This window comes from Mus pahari, chromosome 15, assembly GCF_900095145.1.
Source record: "Mus pahari chromosome 15, PAHARI_EIJ_v1.1, whole genome shotgun sequence".
Lineage (NCBI taxonomy): Eukaryota > Metazoa > Chordata > Mammalia > Rodentia > Muridae > Mus > Mus pahari.
In genome coordinates, this window is record NC_034604.1 from 9,186,256 (window position 1) to 9,201,293 (window position 15,038).

At 44.6% G+C, this 15,038-nt stretch overlaps 1 protein-coding gene across 2 annotated transcripts in view; it reads right to left on the reverse strand.

The window, feature by feature from the left end:
- Osbpl1a (oxysterol binding protein like 1A) overlaps positions 1 to 15,038 on the reverse strand; it is a 187,612-nt gene that overhangs the window by 165,740 nt on the left and 6,834 nt on the right. For both annotated transcript variants that reach the window (XM_021215014.2, XM_029546728.1), the window contains exons 2-4: positions 12,815 to 12,937; positions 8,022 to 8,107; positions 7,270 to 7,344 (exon numbers count right to left, since the gene is read on the reverse strand). In XM_021215014.2, the coding sequence (XP_021070673.1) occupies positions 7,270 to 7,344; positions 8,022 to 8,107; positions 12,815 to 12,935 (282 nt within the window). In that variant the 5' untranslated portion in view covers positions 12,936 to 12,937. The remainder of the gene's footprint in view (positions 1 to 7,269; positions 7,345 to 8,021; positions 8,108 to 12,814; positions 12,938 to 15,038) is intronic.

Sequence of the window (15,038 nt, forward strand, 5' to 3'; positions counted from 1 at the left end):
CAGCAAGATTCTGCTGAAGGGACCCTGATATTGCGGCCTCTTGTGAGGCTATGCCAGTGCCTGGCAAACACAGAAGTGGATGCTCACAGCTGCTATTGGATGGAGCACAGGGCCCCCAGTGGAGGAGCTAGAAAAAGCACCCAAGGAGCTGAAGGGGGCTGCAACCCTATAAGTGGAACAACAATATGAACTAACCAGTACCCCCAGAGCTTGCGTCTCTAGCTGCATATGTAGCAGAAGATGGCCTAGGCGACCATCATTGGGAAGAGAGGCCCCTTGGTCTTGCAAACTTTATATGACTCAGCACAGGGCCAAGAAGTGGGAGTGGGTGGGTAGGGGAGTGGGTGGTAGGGTTGGGGGAAGGTATAGGGAACTTTCGGGATAGCATTTGAAATGTAAATAAAGAAAATATCTAATAAAATAAAATAATAAGTTAAAATAAAAAAGTAATGCTTATCTGCCAGATACAAATAAATAGAAACCTAACATTTAAGAAGAAACACAAGAATCAGTAATGTAAGTACTTTATAAACAAAAAAGTTTAAAAACCCAAGGAGCTGCAAAAAGAATTTGCTCTTGATATGAACCACAAGGGACAGTTGGAGGGTCACCAGTTTTTCATTATAAAGCATCTTAATATTAGGTGACATTTCAAATTAAATATGTGTACACACAACACACATGAGGAAGAATTAAAGAATGTTGAATACCGTCTCAGATAATACTTAATCACATACATGTAAAACTTGGCAAAGCCTGTCTCCCCAGTTACCTGGGTCTTTCAGGGCCCACCTGGGACTAGAAACCTAGACCGTGTCACTCTGTCACTCAGTACTGCAGGAAGGAACAATGGATGACGGGTAACATTTTACCCACTCCAGAGTATAGGAGATCAGGAGGTCAGCTCCACTGTGGCAGGCCCAGGACAGACAAGCCAGCTGCCGGCAAGAGGGCTCAGTAGGACTGGGGTATGGCTCAATGGAAAGTATTGCCCAGGGTGTATGAGGCTCTAGGGTTGAGCCCAGCAGCAAACACAGTAAGATAAAGAATTCCATGACAAAATATGTGCCTAGAGGTAACCTACTGCTATCTGTCCACTTACTTCTTGCCTCAGAACGCCACGGTCTGTCACTAACTATCAGTCTGCCCAGTTTTGACTCTCTGACCCTGCTGCTGGACCATAATGTCATCCACTTGGTCAGATCTGACCACAGATGCTTGGCGCACTGCAATCAGTAAACTCAATGCAGCAGTCTCTCACAAAGGCCCAGACCACGGGGTGAGTACTCACTAGTGAGTGTTTCAGCGAGGTTTGTATACTTCATACCCACAATTCCCTCTGGTACAGTCCCTGAGGACTCTAGAGACATGATTACCTCATGCCTTTTCTAGCCTTTCATCTTTCATCCAATCTAGCATGCTCAGTTACTTTAGTCTGTGGCAACTGGAACTTCTTGCCATTTCATACTGGGGTCATCACTTGTGCACACTGCTGGGGTTTGCCTTAGAACAGCTCAACTGCTATGGAAGACAACCAATGAGCAATGATTAGAAGCTGGAAGTGTAAGACACAACACTACCTAAGCCAGTGTCGGGAACTCCATCAACTTTGGACTATTTAATCAACTATCCACTAAAGGAGAAAGTTAAAATCTTATGCCATTCCCCAGCTATTCCCAAAATGGTCACTTTCTGAAGTAATTGCATTCGTATGAAAGGAGAACCACGAAACACGGTACGGACTGTTACATATACGGTCTGAGCCGACTGACAGACAAGAAGTGTCATTAGGACCCTTTGTTGAAAGAAAATAAATATCGCCCCAGCCTAGGTGGGCTCAGTGTGTACGAACATAACTACGTGGCCTTTCTCCAGTCCCTCTCTGTAAAATTGGTAAAGACAAATCAGTTGTTGCTTCCATGGCCTTAAAACTGCCTTCTTCCAACCTCTAGCCAAGGCAAACCAAAAGCCATACCCTATGTAGAAAAGAATGGCAAAGTTAGTAGCATCTTTAAAACCCAAGAGAAAGGGAGGGGATCTGTCAATAGACCACTGTGCAGCATCTTCAAGGCTCTGGTTTAATCACCAGTGTTTGGTGGCTAACAGTTTCCTCCAAGACTAAAATATTCCATCCTGCAGAAAGTTCTTTTCATAGGAAGGTGAAGAACTCAAAATAGACCCTGAAACCTCAGGACTTGAGACAGCCCCTAAAACTGCCCAGATTCACTAGCCCCCCTCTCTGCCAGAGTAAACAGGAAAAGCCGAGTCCCTCTCCAACAACTGCAAAGAGGACTCTGAGAGCAGACCAGCTTCCTAGAAGCAGCAGGTATTAGCCGAGCACCTGGAATAGGTTTAGACCAGTCACTTAGAAAGGACACTCTCCAACCTGTTGATCTGCCTGTAGCCTACACACTGTGTTCCAGGTTCCAGCTCTGTGAGCTGTCACCCATGCTGGAGTGGGCTTCAGTGATGTAGCTGTTTTGAGTCATTTCTGCTTCTGTAAGGAACCCCAATAAATATCCTTGGTTTGTCAAGTTGGATTTTGGTCTGTGGTAAGCTCCCTAGCTCCCTAGCTCCCTGGGGCTAGAAGACATGTGTGCTGTGTCTCCCCAGGAAAAGTCCTATCACACAGCAGTTTGCAGAACAATGGCCACCGGATGCTGACATCGTGGAGAGGCGAGGAGACTTGTGAGGGGTGCACTGATGGCACTTCCTACCACATTTCTACTTCAGTCACCCGTCCACCACAACCATGGACACCAGATGCAAAGTAGAGTGACAGGGGACTTCCACAAGCCCAATCAAATACAACAGGCTCAATGACAGCCACTCAGTCGCACGTGCTGCTTGCTGGAGAAGGGGATGGCTAACAGGTGGTGCACGGGAACTGAGACGGAAAGTCTGTTCTTTCCTATCCCAGTCAGGAAAGAGATCAGGGGCAGCCTCCATTCACGCACACAGCAGCATACGTTTCTAGCTCTTTCTTGTCCACTGGGCATCTAAGGAGCCTCCCAGCCGTCTACCTCATCAACTAGAGTACAGTAAAGACAAAACCTAGAGGAGCTGGGGTCAATCTTAGGAAGAATCAAGGGACCTTGCCATATCAGTCAGTTCTTCTCAGACCAAAGTATTCTCCCAAGAGCAAACAGCAGGCTGACAAGATGGTATTTTAGCCAAGCCTGATGACCTCAGTTCCACCAGGATTCCGATGGGAGAAAGGGAAAACCACCTCTGCAAGCTGCCCCCTGACTTGCCCGTGTGTGCTGAGGGCAGAGGTACATGTGCCTCGCACATACATACAAATAAATAACTGGGAAAAAATTTAAAAAGCAAGTATCTGGAAATACAGTCCAGAACACCTAGCTAGCACGTGTGACTGATTCAGTTCCCTGAATGTACCCAAACACACACACAACACACACACACACACACACACACACACACACACAAGAATTACAGTGTCACGAACCAACAGGCAAAAATAGTCACCATAAAGGTTGAACCTGATCATCTGAAAGAAGAACACAGACCTAGAGGAGACGTCTGACACACACTATACAAAATTCTGGCAGCCTCGAACTCTCTCGTGCTACCTGTTTATCCATCTGTTGTTTGAGGCAGAGACCTCCTATGTACTCCTAACTGGCCTGGAATTCCTGATCCTGCCTCTGCCTCTGTAATCTGATAGGATTACAGGCACACATCATCATGTATGATCTTGTCCAATGACAGCAAGCAGGCAAGGGTAGTGAATGGAAGGGTAACCAGGGCTGAGAGCCTGAGTCACACCCAGGAAATCTGACAGGAAAGGTGAAGAATCCAGAATGGACAATAGGCCACAAGGAGCTGCTTCAGTTGTGCATCCAGAGTAGCCATGGTCCAGCGCCTTCCCACAGATGCTCCTCCTGGGGGGAGGCACACCAGACATCCTGAAGTTGCTGTCCTACAAATGGATGGAGCTAAACAAAGGTAGCTTGTAGGGAAAGCTTTGAATTGTTGCCAAAGTCCCCTGGAGGAATAAGATCTCCAAGGGCAGGCCTGGGGAGTGGCTGGGAGGCAGGCTTTTCCAGTAGCAGCTAGAGCTGACTCGCAGTCACACCTCCAGAGTGGTCTCCAATACCTAGCAGTATGGAGCTGTAAGCCGCTGCTCTTCCCCAGCTCTTCCCCAGCTGGCATAGCCACTGTCCATTCCTGACACCTCCACACTTCCACAGGAGTGACCCCACAGTACAGAGCTGCTTAGACTGCTCTGCAACTCAGCTGCTTCCCAAGAACAAACGGCAGTGAGCCTATCTCTGCTTACAGACAGCTGGTTACCGAGAAGGGAAACAACACAGGCAGTGTTTGGTGGTGTGTAACATATGTGCAGGGCACAGGGGAACCCTTACATATATTCTGATCGCATATCACTCTGTCTGTTAGGATAGACAACTCCTAAGGGACAGTATATGGAAAGTATGTATTTTAAATTTATTGAATTCCAGTAAAAATGAAGGCCAGTGTAACGATCCAAATATTTACTATACTTATTATGTCACTATTTTAAGCAATTTACAAAAGGTATAAAAACTCTAAAATTATAAATGTCTCTGAAAAATAAAGACAGGAACGAACGCCAAACAGATCACTGAAATTGTTATGCTGATTTCAAGCATAGGCCACTAGGGGTCGCTAATACACCAAGAAAAGACATGCACTCCTTAAATTTTGGCAGCTGAATTTTATTTATTTATTTCAGAGTACAAGGATTTAAAAAATTTTTACAGTAGGGTCTTTCTTTCAACTCAATATTTCATTTAAAATCACTTAATTTCAATTTTATATTTAAAATTATATTCATGATAAAAGACTTTAAGATAACTTGTAGTTTTGTGAGTAGAATTAGAAATTAAATTTTTTATCTAATCTAATTATACTTAATTATTACAGATGTAAGCTTAATATTCAAACATAATAGAACCATTTATCTTAGCTAAATATTACCAGATCATAGTTAGATTTTCAGACTAAGGTCCAATTTAGCATGATCACATATTTAGAGTTCAAGAAAATAGTAGAAATGTCCAAAGTGTGAAGAGCTGAGCACAGAGGATGAACTGACCAGCTCTAAGTGATCAGGGGTGGGCACTGAGATTCACACCACATTCGTGCAGGACAAAATGAAATGTGCAAATATCTTGGGAGCAATATTGGCAAAGCCTCATTACACAGAGTTACACAGCAGCAACTCTAATGCAAGGTGTAAGATGAACTGGGTTAGAGACCTGGCAAAGGAGAGCTTCCTGCCAAAGACAAAAAAATCAGGAACTTGGGGGGACTCACTGCAGAAATAGGTAGATATGGGTCATGAGGGAAAGAAATGAAAACAGAATGTTTTTACTTCCTAGAAAAAGATGAGAAGTCCAGAGCCATGAAGAGAAATCGTACAAAGTCACACCTAAGTCTCAGCAAGGATCACACGAGGTGTGTTAAAAAGGGAGGCGTCTGTCTCAGCTGCATGGAGTTAAGGTTTCACATCTGGTTTACAAGTATCAACTTATGATGGAACAGGCAAGAAGGGATTCATTTAGAATGCCCCACATGCAGGGGGTACCTGGTGATTGACACCATGAGAAGGATGGAACCGTGGAGCCATGTGACATGTTCTCTAAGTGACAAAAGCCCGGAAACAGTTATATGCCCACAGGAAGCACAGACTGCCAGGTCACTTCCTTTATAATAGAGGGATGAGGTGACTCCTGGCACTAGGACACTAAAAGCTCAGGGAATGGTTATCCTGAAAAGAGACCAACTGCACTGGACAAACTACCCACATGAACCAGTTCATGGTCTTGGGTATCCACTAGGGACCACAGACCCACAGCAATGTAACAGATACAAAAAGCACTGTAAGTAAAAGCAACCTCTGTAGGGAATAAACCCACAGAACTTGCAGCACAAGGCTGCTTTCCCCAACAGAGAATTCGCTTTCTATTACTGCTTTAGCTAGCACAAATCTAGAGTTTTAAAACACTGAAATTAATCCTACAGTTCCACACTTTATTAGTTCTGAAATGCAGCTCGCTTGAAGTCAAAGCAGTGAAGGATGGGACTGTTCCAGAAGCTCTGTGGGGGAATTTGTTCCCCAGCTGTTCTAGCTTCTAAATGTCATCAACACTCCTTGGTTCATGGCTGCTTCCTACAGTTTGCAAGCCAGAAGCATAGCATCTAACTGGACAAGTCTGAATTAACTTCTCTTCTCTTTCCCTCCCTCTCATAGTTTTAAGGACTCCTGGGATTACAAAGCCCACCTTTCAGGTAGCTGAATAGCAATCTCAGCTCCACGCACAACTTCGAATCCAAACATATTCACACAGGCAGGGTACAGGCTACAGGCATCTTTGAAGCTACCACACAAGCACTGGGCTGTTCTGTCACTTGCCCTAACAGAGAACCAAAAAATAAAAGAACCTGCAGAGAGCAGGTATCTCCCCATATAGTCCCAGATACTAAGGAGCGCCGCTGTGTGCAGGAGACATAGAGTGGGGCTGTCAGGAGGAAGCAAAGTGAGAAAGGGTTGAACTGCCCAACCCAGGCTCACAGGCTAAGCAGAAGCCCGGGAGACTCAGTTCTCTAGTTCTGCTAACTAGCTGCTGGCTATCACGGGGTCAGTGAGAGACCCTACCTCAAAGGAATAAGGAACCGGGTGACAGAACAGCACACAGAAGTCTTGCTCTGGCCTCACAGCCCATACACCTTGCACACTTGTGCTACTGGTGCACGGTGCAGTACAAATGAACCTCATCGCTGTGGTACAAAAGTGCTTCCACTGATAAGAAAGAAATGTCTGGAAAAGGCAACTAGACAGGAAAAACGGTGACCTGGGAGTTAGGCAGGCCCAGGGAATGAATGTATAGAGGATCCAAAAAACTCAGAGAAGTGATACAACTGTTCCAAAACTGGTCATGCGATGGCCACACAACTGTGTAAATGTACCATAAATTACTGCAATGTAGACTTCCCCAAGGTAAACTAAGACAATGTGAGCCAGACTTTGCTTTCAGGGGATGCAGAGGGTGGGGGTGGGGTGGGGAGAAAATGGGGAGAGGCTGAGAGGCTGAGCATGTTCAGTCAGGAAGAGCACAGCCAAGCTCCTGGCCTTTGTGTTCTACCTCACTGTGCAATTCCCCGACCAAAGCACTCTCTACACATTCTTGAGGTTCCCACGGGCAGGAGAGTGGGAAGGACTGACAGACAGCAGTGACTGCTCTCCCAACCCTCTCACGTCACCTTTCGTCCTGTGAAGGCGGCTCGATGCAGCGGCGTGTCCCCCATGTCGTTTAACATGTTCACTTCTGCACCAGCCTGGAAAACAGGAAAACTTTAAATAGCGTACACACATTAGTAACTACACACACACACACACACACACACACACACACACACACAAGCCCAAAGAACTCCTAAATGCTTTAAAAATTAAAATAACTTAATGGCTTGTTGCCATGAAAAGTAAACTGGACTCCTAGCTGAAGCAAGCATGTTTCCTAACAGGTAAATGGTTGCAGATAGGCAGAGCACAAGACTTTTCTTAAGCCGTTGCCGCTCCACCCCACTCTAGCAGTGGACAGACTATATGAAGAACTGACTCTAGACCTAAAGCATCTCTTCTATCACCAATATTTATGTGTTCACATTAAAAAAGACATCACAGCTTACATGCATAAATTAAGTACACAATGTAACCCAATCTCAAAAATATCCCTGTGTGAAAATTACCAGGAGAGGCAGGTGAGGCCTTGGCTCTCACTGAGTCTTCTCTGACACTCGAATGCTAGTTTTTAATTATTTAGAATGTGCTTCATTTCTTTTCTGCAACTATCATACTTGCAAAACTGAAGGAATTATAACTTGTTAAACTAGCCTCACTCATGTATTGAGCAAAGAAGAACTAAGTGTCTAAGGGAGTGGCTCAATGTCTGCAGACTTTTCATCAGACAATTCCCACAGAGTTTCAGTCATTAACAAAGCTATAACGATACCTTCAACAGATCCTCGACCACTTGTTTGTGCCCAAAATAGCATGCCAGGTGAAGAGGTGTCCAGCCCAAGTTAGACTTACTTCTTCCTAAAAACAGGGGAAAAGGTATCTTAAGTTATTACTTACTTTTCCATAAACTGTATTTTTTTCTAACAAGTACCTTGGCCTATAGCCCTCATACTGCTGATGAGAGGCAAGACACATAACCACAGTAAGAGCTGCAAAAGTGCAGTGAACTGGGTCCCACAGGACTAGACTGGATTCCTCCTGTTGACTCACCATGTCCATCTTTCAAAGAGAGAGCATCCATGCAAGGTTAGATCCCAACTACCAGATGGAGATCACCCTGCTGTCCCTAAGAGTCTAGTCTGTGTCCATCTTGCCACCAAGGATTCTCCAAACCCTTGTACCACTAGAGAGGGTGGGCTGGGGAGCTCAAGGTGGTGCAAAACCCTGCAGAGTGGCAACTGCCACAGTGTTCCTGCAGCAGTTGCCAGACGGCTCACCCCAGACAATGACTTACAAGAGAATCTTTGACTTCAGATACAATCTCAGTTAATGAGAAGATTGGGTTACCAGAGTACAGCTAGAAAACCACAACCCACGTTAAAAGAAGTGAAATACCAGACCCAAGCAGCTATGCTGAAGAGAGGCATTAACACAAGCAGCAGACGTGAAAGCTATCTAATTCTATTGACAAAAGAATAGAGGACAGTTGCCTGGCCTCAAAACGGAGATAAGTCCAAAAGCTTGCTAGAATTCTAAACCAGGCCGCAGAAATGGCAGCCCTGTCCAATTCCCGAAGCACAACAGCTAGAGGATCTAGCAGAGCTCAGGAACCCAGTCACCATGCACTGTAGCTCCTGGATCTCTAGTTCTGAACCCACACAATCTTCAGCCAAAGTGCAGTGTCTACAAGAGGCTACTGACTCCTCCAACCTATATATGTAAAACTCCGCTGCCCAAGGGCCTGTACCTGTCACCATTTACCAACTGCTGCATCTGTTTCTTCTCCAAGAGCCCCATGGAATCCCTAAGGTTACTTCATTGGCCATATCTTTATCTTCCATTCTTCAGTATAACCTAGCTTTTCCCATAATAACCCTAGCTTCCTCGCATGTGGGCTCCTCACTCAGGAACTGTCAAAGCACCTCACCAAGGAGAAGCCATGTGTTGAACTCCTGCAACAAAAGTCTACACAGGGCCCTGGTCAGGAATTTTTCCATTCATGTTATAAGCCCTTCTTTGAGCCACAAGTCCAGCAAATGCTTCCCCTGCAGCCTGCCAAGCCTCCCAGAAAACCGTAATGTTGCCAACACAGTCCTTCTCCATGGCGCATACTCTGCCGCACACATCCTGGCCATCCAAGTTCCCTAATCTCTGTTTCTCACTTCACCTCAGTTCTGTTTTGTTTCGTTTATTTACTGTGTACAGTTACATGTGTGTGCATGTATGTGTGTGGTCTATATGTGTGCATGTGTCTGTGTGTACATGTCTATGTGCATGTCTGTGTGTATGTGTGCTTGTATGTGTGTATGTATGTGTAAATGTGTGTGCATGTGTAAATGTGTGTGTGTGCTTGTGTGTGCATGTGTGTATTTGTGTATGCATGCATGTGCACTCAAGTATATGCCATGCACACATGTAGAAAAGAGAGGACAACTTGAGAAGTCAGTTCTCTTCTCTCCTTCCACCATATCAGTCCCAGGAACCAAATCTGGCTGTCAGGATGTGCCAGAACAATCTTGGCAGTTTCTCTCATCTTTTTTAAAACTAGCTCTTATGTATCGCATGCTTCTCTCTCCCATGTGCTGAGATTACCGGTATGTTGCAGCATGCTCTGTTCATGTAGGGCTGTGGAGAGAACTTAGGGTGTTATGAATGCTAGACAACCATTGTAACAAGTGAACTACATCCGCAGCCCGCTCCCATCATTTCTTATGAATTGTGCCTCTGCTCAATGTCAAGCAGTCACTGTCAGAGTCTAGACCTGGTGCCACTATGATCACAGAAGGTCATTCTCAGGGCTGAAGAGATGGTTCAATGATTAAGAGCTCTTCCAGAGGACACGGGTTCAATTCCCAGCTCCCACAAGGCAGCTCACAAGTGTCTGTAACTCCTGTTCCACGGGATCCAACACCCTCATACAGATATGCATGAAGGCAAAAACACCAATGGACATAAAAATATAAATATAGTTCAAAAAAAAAAAAAAAAAGAAAAGAAAAGAACAAGTCATTCCCATAAACTCAACCCCTCACTTATGCACTGCAGGTCAGGCCTCAGCTTGTCCGTGCAGGTCAGGCCTCTAGTCTTTCATCACTTAACCAAGTAAGTGGTTCCTATTTCCCCCTCACCAACTCTGGCAATGAGCATTCCGCCCTAGTGTCGTTATCATCATTATCTCTGTTGCAGCTGGCTATAAAACCCCAGGTTATAGTCAATGCTTTAGGAAAATAAAAGCACCCCGAGGGGTTGGGCACCAGAGTCAAGCCCCACACTTTGGCTCGGTGTCCTTCTTACGCCTGGCTGAGGAGCCTCTCCCACTGTTCCATAGCTACTAACACCTCTTACCTGCACTGCGCCTGCTAGCTATGACTTCACCTTTCTGCACCACAGCAAAACCAGGAGCTTTCACAGAACTAGACATTCCTAGCAACAATCTCGCCCCCCCCCCCCAGTGCGGGCTCACACCCCCAACTCCTTAGCCACACCCACCCCCCAGGGCAGAGCCTGGTCTCCCTCTTAGACCACACCCACCCCTGGTCTCCCTCTTAGACTCCAGCCCTTCTGGCTCCTCTGACTCTTTCCTCCCTAGCTTCACTTTCTCCCCTTTGGTTTCTCATAGGAAAGAACATGCAGTCTCTACCATCTCTCTGACCAGTCAAAAACAACCAACACTCTGGACAGTAACCACACATCCTCTTCCATTCCCACCCTTCCCTTACTCTCACCATCATTCCAACCTACCACTTACTCACCTCTTGCAGCCTAAACCTATTTCCTATCTTGACATTAACACTGTCCTCAACTGTCCTCAAAAATGCTGTCACTAGCCAAGCAGTGGTTTAATTCCAGCACTTGGGAGGCAGAGGCAGACAGATTTCTGAGTTCGGGGCAGCCTGGTCTACAGAGTGAGTTCCAGGACAGCCAGGGTTGAATAAACCCTGTCCTCCCCAACTGCTTCTTGGTCATGATGTTTGTGCAGGAATAGAAACCCTGACTAAGACAAATTGGTACCAGCAGAGTGGGGTATTCCTGTGACAACCTGACCATGTTTTGGGGAGGACTGTGGAAGGACTTTGGAACTTTAGGCTAGAAGTCCATTCAGTGTTAAGAGCTCTGTGGGATGTTGTGTAGGAACTTAGAAGATAATGTTGAGAACAGTGCAGAAGATGGAGGCCTGGCTTGTGAAGTTTCCAAGGGAAGACTAAAGACCCTTTTTCAGGGCCATTGCTATTTTGATCGTGAAGGGGTCATGCAGAGCAACTGAGGCTCTGCACTGTGAGAGATCATGGAAGGCCATTGGTGAAGGTGAAGCCTCAGATGCCATTGATGGCCCAGGACTGAAGGGGTCATGCAGCGTTTTGGAGATGCCAGTACCATGAATGATCACCAAGAACAGCAGCAGCAGTGGAGTACAGGCATCTGGAGCCTAGAGGATGAGGTGTGTGCTACAAAGGGCAGAGCTGGAGAAGTGACCCAAGCCTTGGAGGAATCCAGAAAATAGTGAGTGGATCCCAGACATTGGACAGTTGGAGTTTGATTTTGTTTTTGATTGTGACTGTGCCCTGATATTTTTCCATCTTCAAGTATTTGAGTGGATCCCACAGTTAAGAGACTTTTAATTTTAAAAAGACTTTGGATTTTAAAAGAGATTGGATATTTTAAGAAGATTGAAATTTTAAGAATTTGCTAAGACTGTGAGACTTTTAAAGTTATTTAGATCTTGGGGATGAATAAGAAAGTAAGGGTTGAGGCTTACTAGTGATGTGTTTGTGTGTCAAGTTGACAAGGGGTCAATTGTACTGGCTGGTTTTATGTCAACTTGACACAAGCTGGAGTTATCACAGAGAAAGGAGCTTCAGTTGAGGAAATGCCTCCATGAGGTCCAGCTGTAAGGCATTTTCTCAATTAGTAATCAAGGGGGAGGGCCCCTTGTGGGTGGTGCCATCCCTGGGCTGGGAGCCCTGGGTTTAATAAGAAATCAGGTTGAGTAAGCCAAAGGAAGCAAGCTTGTAAGTAACATCCCTCCATGGCCTCTGCATCAGCTCCTGCTTTCTGACCTGCTTGAGTTCCAGTCCTGACTTCCTTTAGTGATGAACAGCAATGTGGAAATGTAAGCTGAATAAACCCTTTCCTCCCCAACTGTTTCTTGGTCATGATGTTTGTGCAGGAATAGAAACCCTGACTAAGACAATACCCCAGCACCTATTTTGTGGTGGAGACTAGTCTGGTCTGTTAATCTAGAAGGCTAACCTCAATGAGGGTTGGGGGTTTGTCAGTCACTACCAAGGAGATCACAGCACTTTATCTGCTGGGCAAACAGCAGTCACTCAAACCTGCTGGCTCAATTGCAGTGTTGCTAACAAAAATAAAGACATTATCAGGGAATGCACACTGGGCTCACCTCATAACAGGTAAAGTTCTAAAGATGAATCTCAACTCTCTACCTTAGAGGGTATATAGGTATGTTATTTCATACAATTTTGTGGGGAGTGAGATTTATGATGGGCAAGATCAGAAAGATTAAATACATGTGAGGCTTGTAACGAGCAAGCGTTGGGAGCCCACCTTTACAGTCGATGTCAGCGACCACTTCCATCCGTGCCATGGCTGCCAGCAGCCTTCGCACCTCTTCAGCATTGCCATTTCTGGCATGATGGAGAAGTTGCTGTTCTGCTTCTGTGTTCATTTCTAGATTAAAAACAAAAGCAGAGTTCTCATCCAGAGGCAAAAGGTACTCACGGCTGTCACCTGTTAATGCAGAGAGGGAGAAAAAGCATTTCATTTGTAGTTCATGGCAGATAAAAGAAATTTGTTTTGCAGAGCCAAAAAAAAAAAAAAAAAAAAAAATTAGAGATAAGGACATAAGAATCCTACATGATCATAATTTTGTCCCACTAAATATAGAAAACCATAACCAAACAAAATGTTTATGTCAAAATGAGCAAATGTTATAAAAAGCAATTCTCAAGAGAAATATACATTTTAATTTTACTGGTAAATAAACAAATAAAACAAATTTTCCCATTACTCAAAAGCAACAACAACAAAAGAAAACACTGAGCCTGTCTAGTGCCAGTGGTGAGGCAAGACTGTGTACTTCTAAGCTGCAAGACGACATACCACCTTTTACGGCTGCACGGAAGAGTCAACTATCTTCAGCATCAAGTCAACCCCCAAGTACATACATGGCATTTACTGTGAGAAAACATTTCTGGGCTCTGTCCTACAGAATTACACAGTTTTATAAATATTTTCACGACTATAGTACTCACAATAATGGAAGCGTTAGAGACATATCCATGCCCATTCGAAGGGAGCTGGCCAACTAAATCCCCCAGAAAGGCAAAGAGGCGGTCTCTGGACTGGAAGGTGGTGGTGGGGGGTGGGGGAGCAAATTTAGTAGCCTATACAGAGAAAACCAGATCCCTAGCCTGGTGGCTTTTATCGACATTCCTGACAGTGGCAAGCCAGGACTCCCCTCAGAAGACACAGCTTGTCACTTCCTCCAAGACACAGCTGTCAGCAAATGACCAGGACAGATGAGGCTGGCAGAGCAATGGCCGCCTGCCTTCCCATTCCCAGTCAGATCTCTGTTTCTCAGGGCCGATTTCCAAGGACAAGACATCCGAACAAAACTTCTAAAGTATGGATGAGGCCAAAACCAAGCAAGAAGAAAAGCAACCGGAGAAGACACATTATTCAGATAAACACGTTTTAAAATTAAGACTAATATATTTATAATATAATACAAAAATAATATATTTAATTTTTTATTCTTAAAATAAAATAATGGAAAAAACATTAAAAAAAAATTAAATAGCTCAGTAGAAGAGTTAGAAAGTAAAGTTGAAGAAGATATATCCTAGAAAACAGCAGTGTTAGAAAAACAGTAGAGTATAGCCAGGCAGGGTGGCACAGAATTATAAGCCCAGCACTTAGAAAGCTGAAGGAGGCATCGACATTGCTGCAAGTTCCCAGACCAGACGCAGCTCCACAGTGAGTTAAAGGCCAGCATGAGGTTCACAGAGGAACCTTACTAAGAAAACCTCATGGCGTTGTGAAAGGAATAGTTAGAACTAAACCATCTTTCTTTCTTTCTTTCTTTCTTTCTTTCTTTCTTTCTTTCTTTCTTTCTTTCTTTCTTTCTTTCTTTCTTTCCTTTTCTTTTCTTTTCTTTTCTTTTCTTTCATATATATATATATATATATATTTCTGGTCTATGGACAAGACTAATAATCTCATGAGGTGGTTCACATGAGTAGGCTTCCATAGGCTCATACATTTGAATGTTTGGTCCCAAGTTAGTGGAACTGTTTGAAAAGTTAGGAGGGTAGCCTTGTTGGAGGAAGTGTGTCCCTGGGGGTGACATCCAGTGACTCTCATTCCCTCCACCTGCAGCTTATGGATCAGATGTGAGCTCTCAGCCACTTCTCCAGCACTGTCCCGGCCTGCCACCACACTTCCCACCATGACAATCATGGATGAACCCTCTGAACTGTAACCCAACCCCCTGCTGTGGTCATGGTGTTTCCTCATGGAAACTAAGATATCCCTTCAAAGTACACTAGCACAGCATGTAAGAATTTAGGAGGAAAGGAAAATTCTTTTGAGCTTCCCAGGAAGTAAGACTGCAAAGATAAAGGAGAAGGAATCAGAACAGCTGCCTCTTCAAACGAGCAGCTAAGAAATAATAAATATCCCAGAGTTCTGGAGGAAAATTATTTCCAATCCCAAATCCTGCAATTATTTTTCTTTCTTTCTTTTTTTTTTTTTTTTTTTTTTTTTTTTT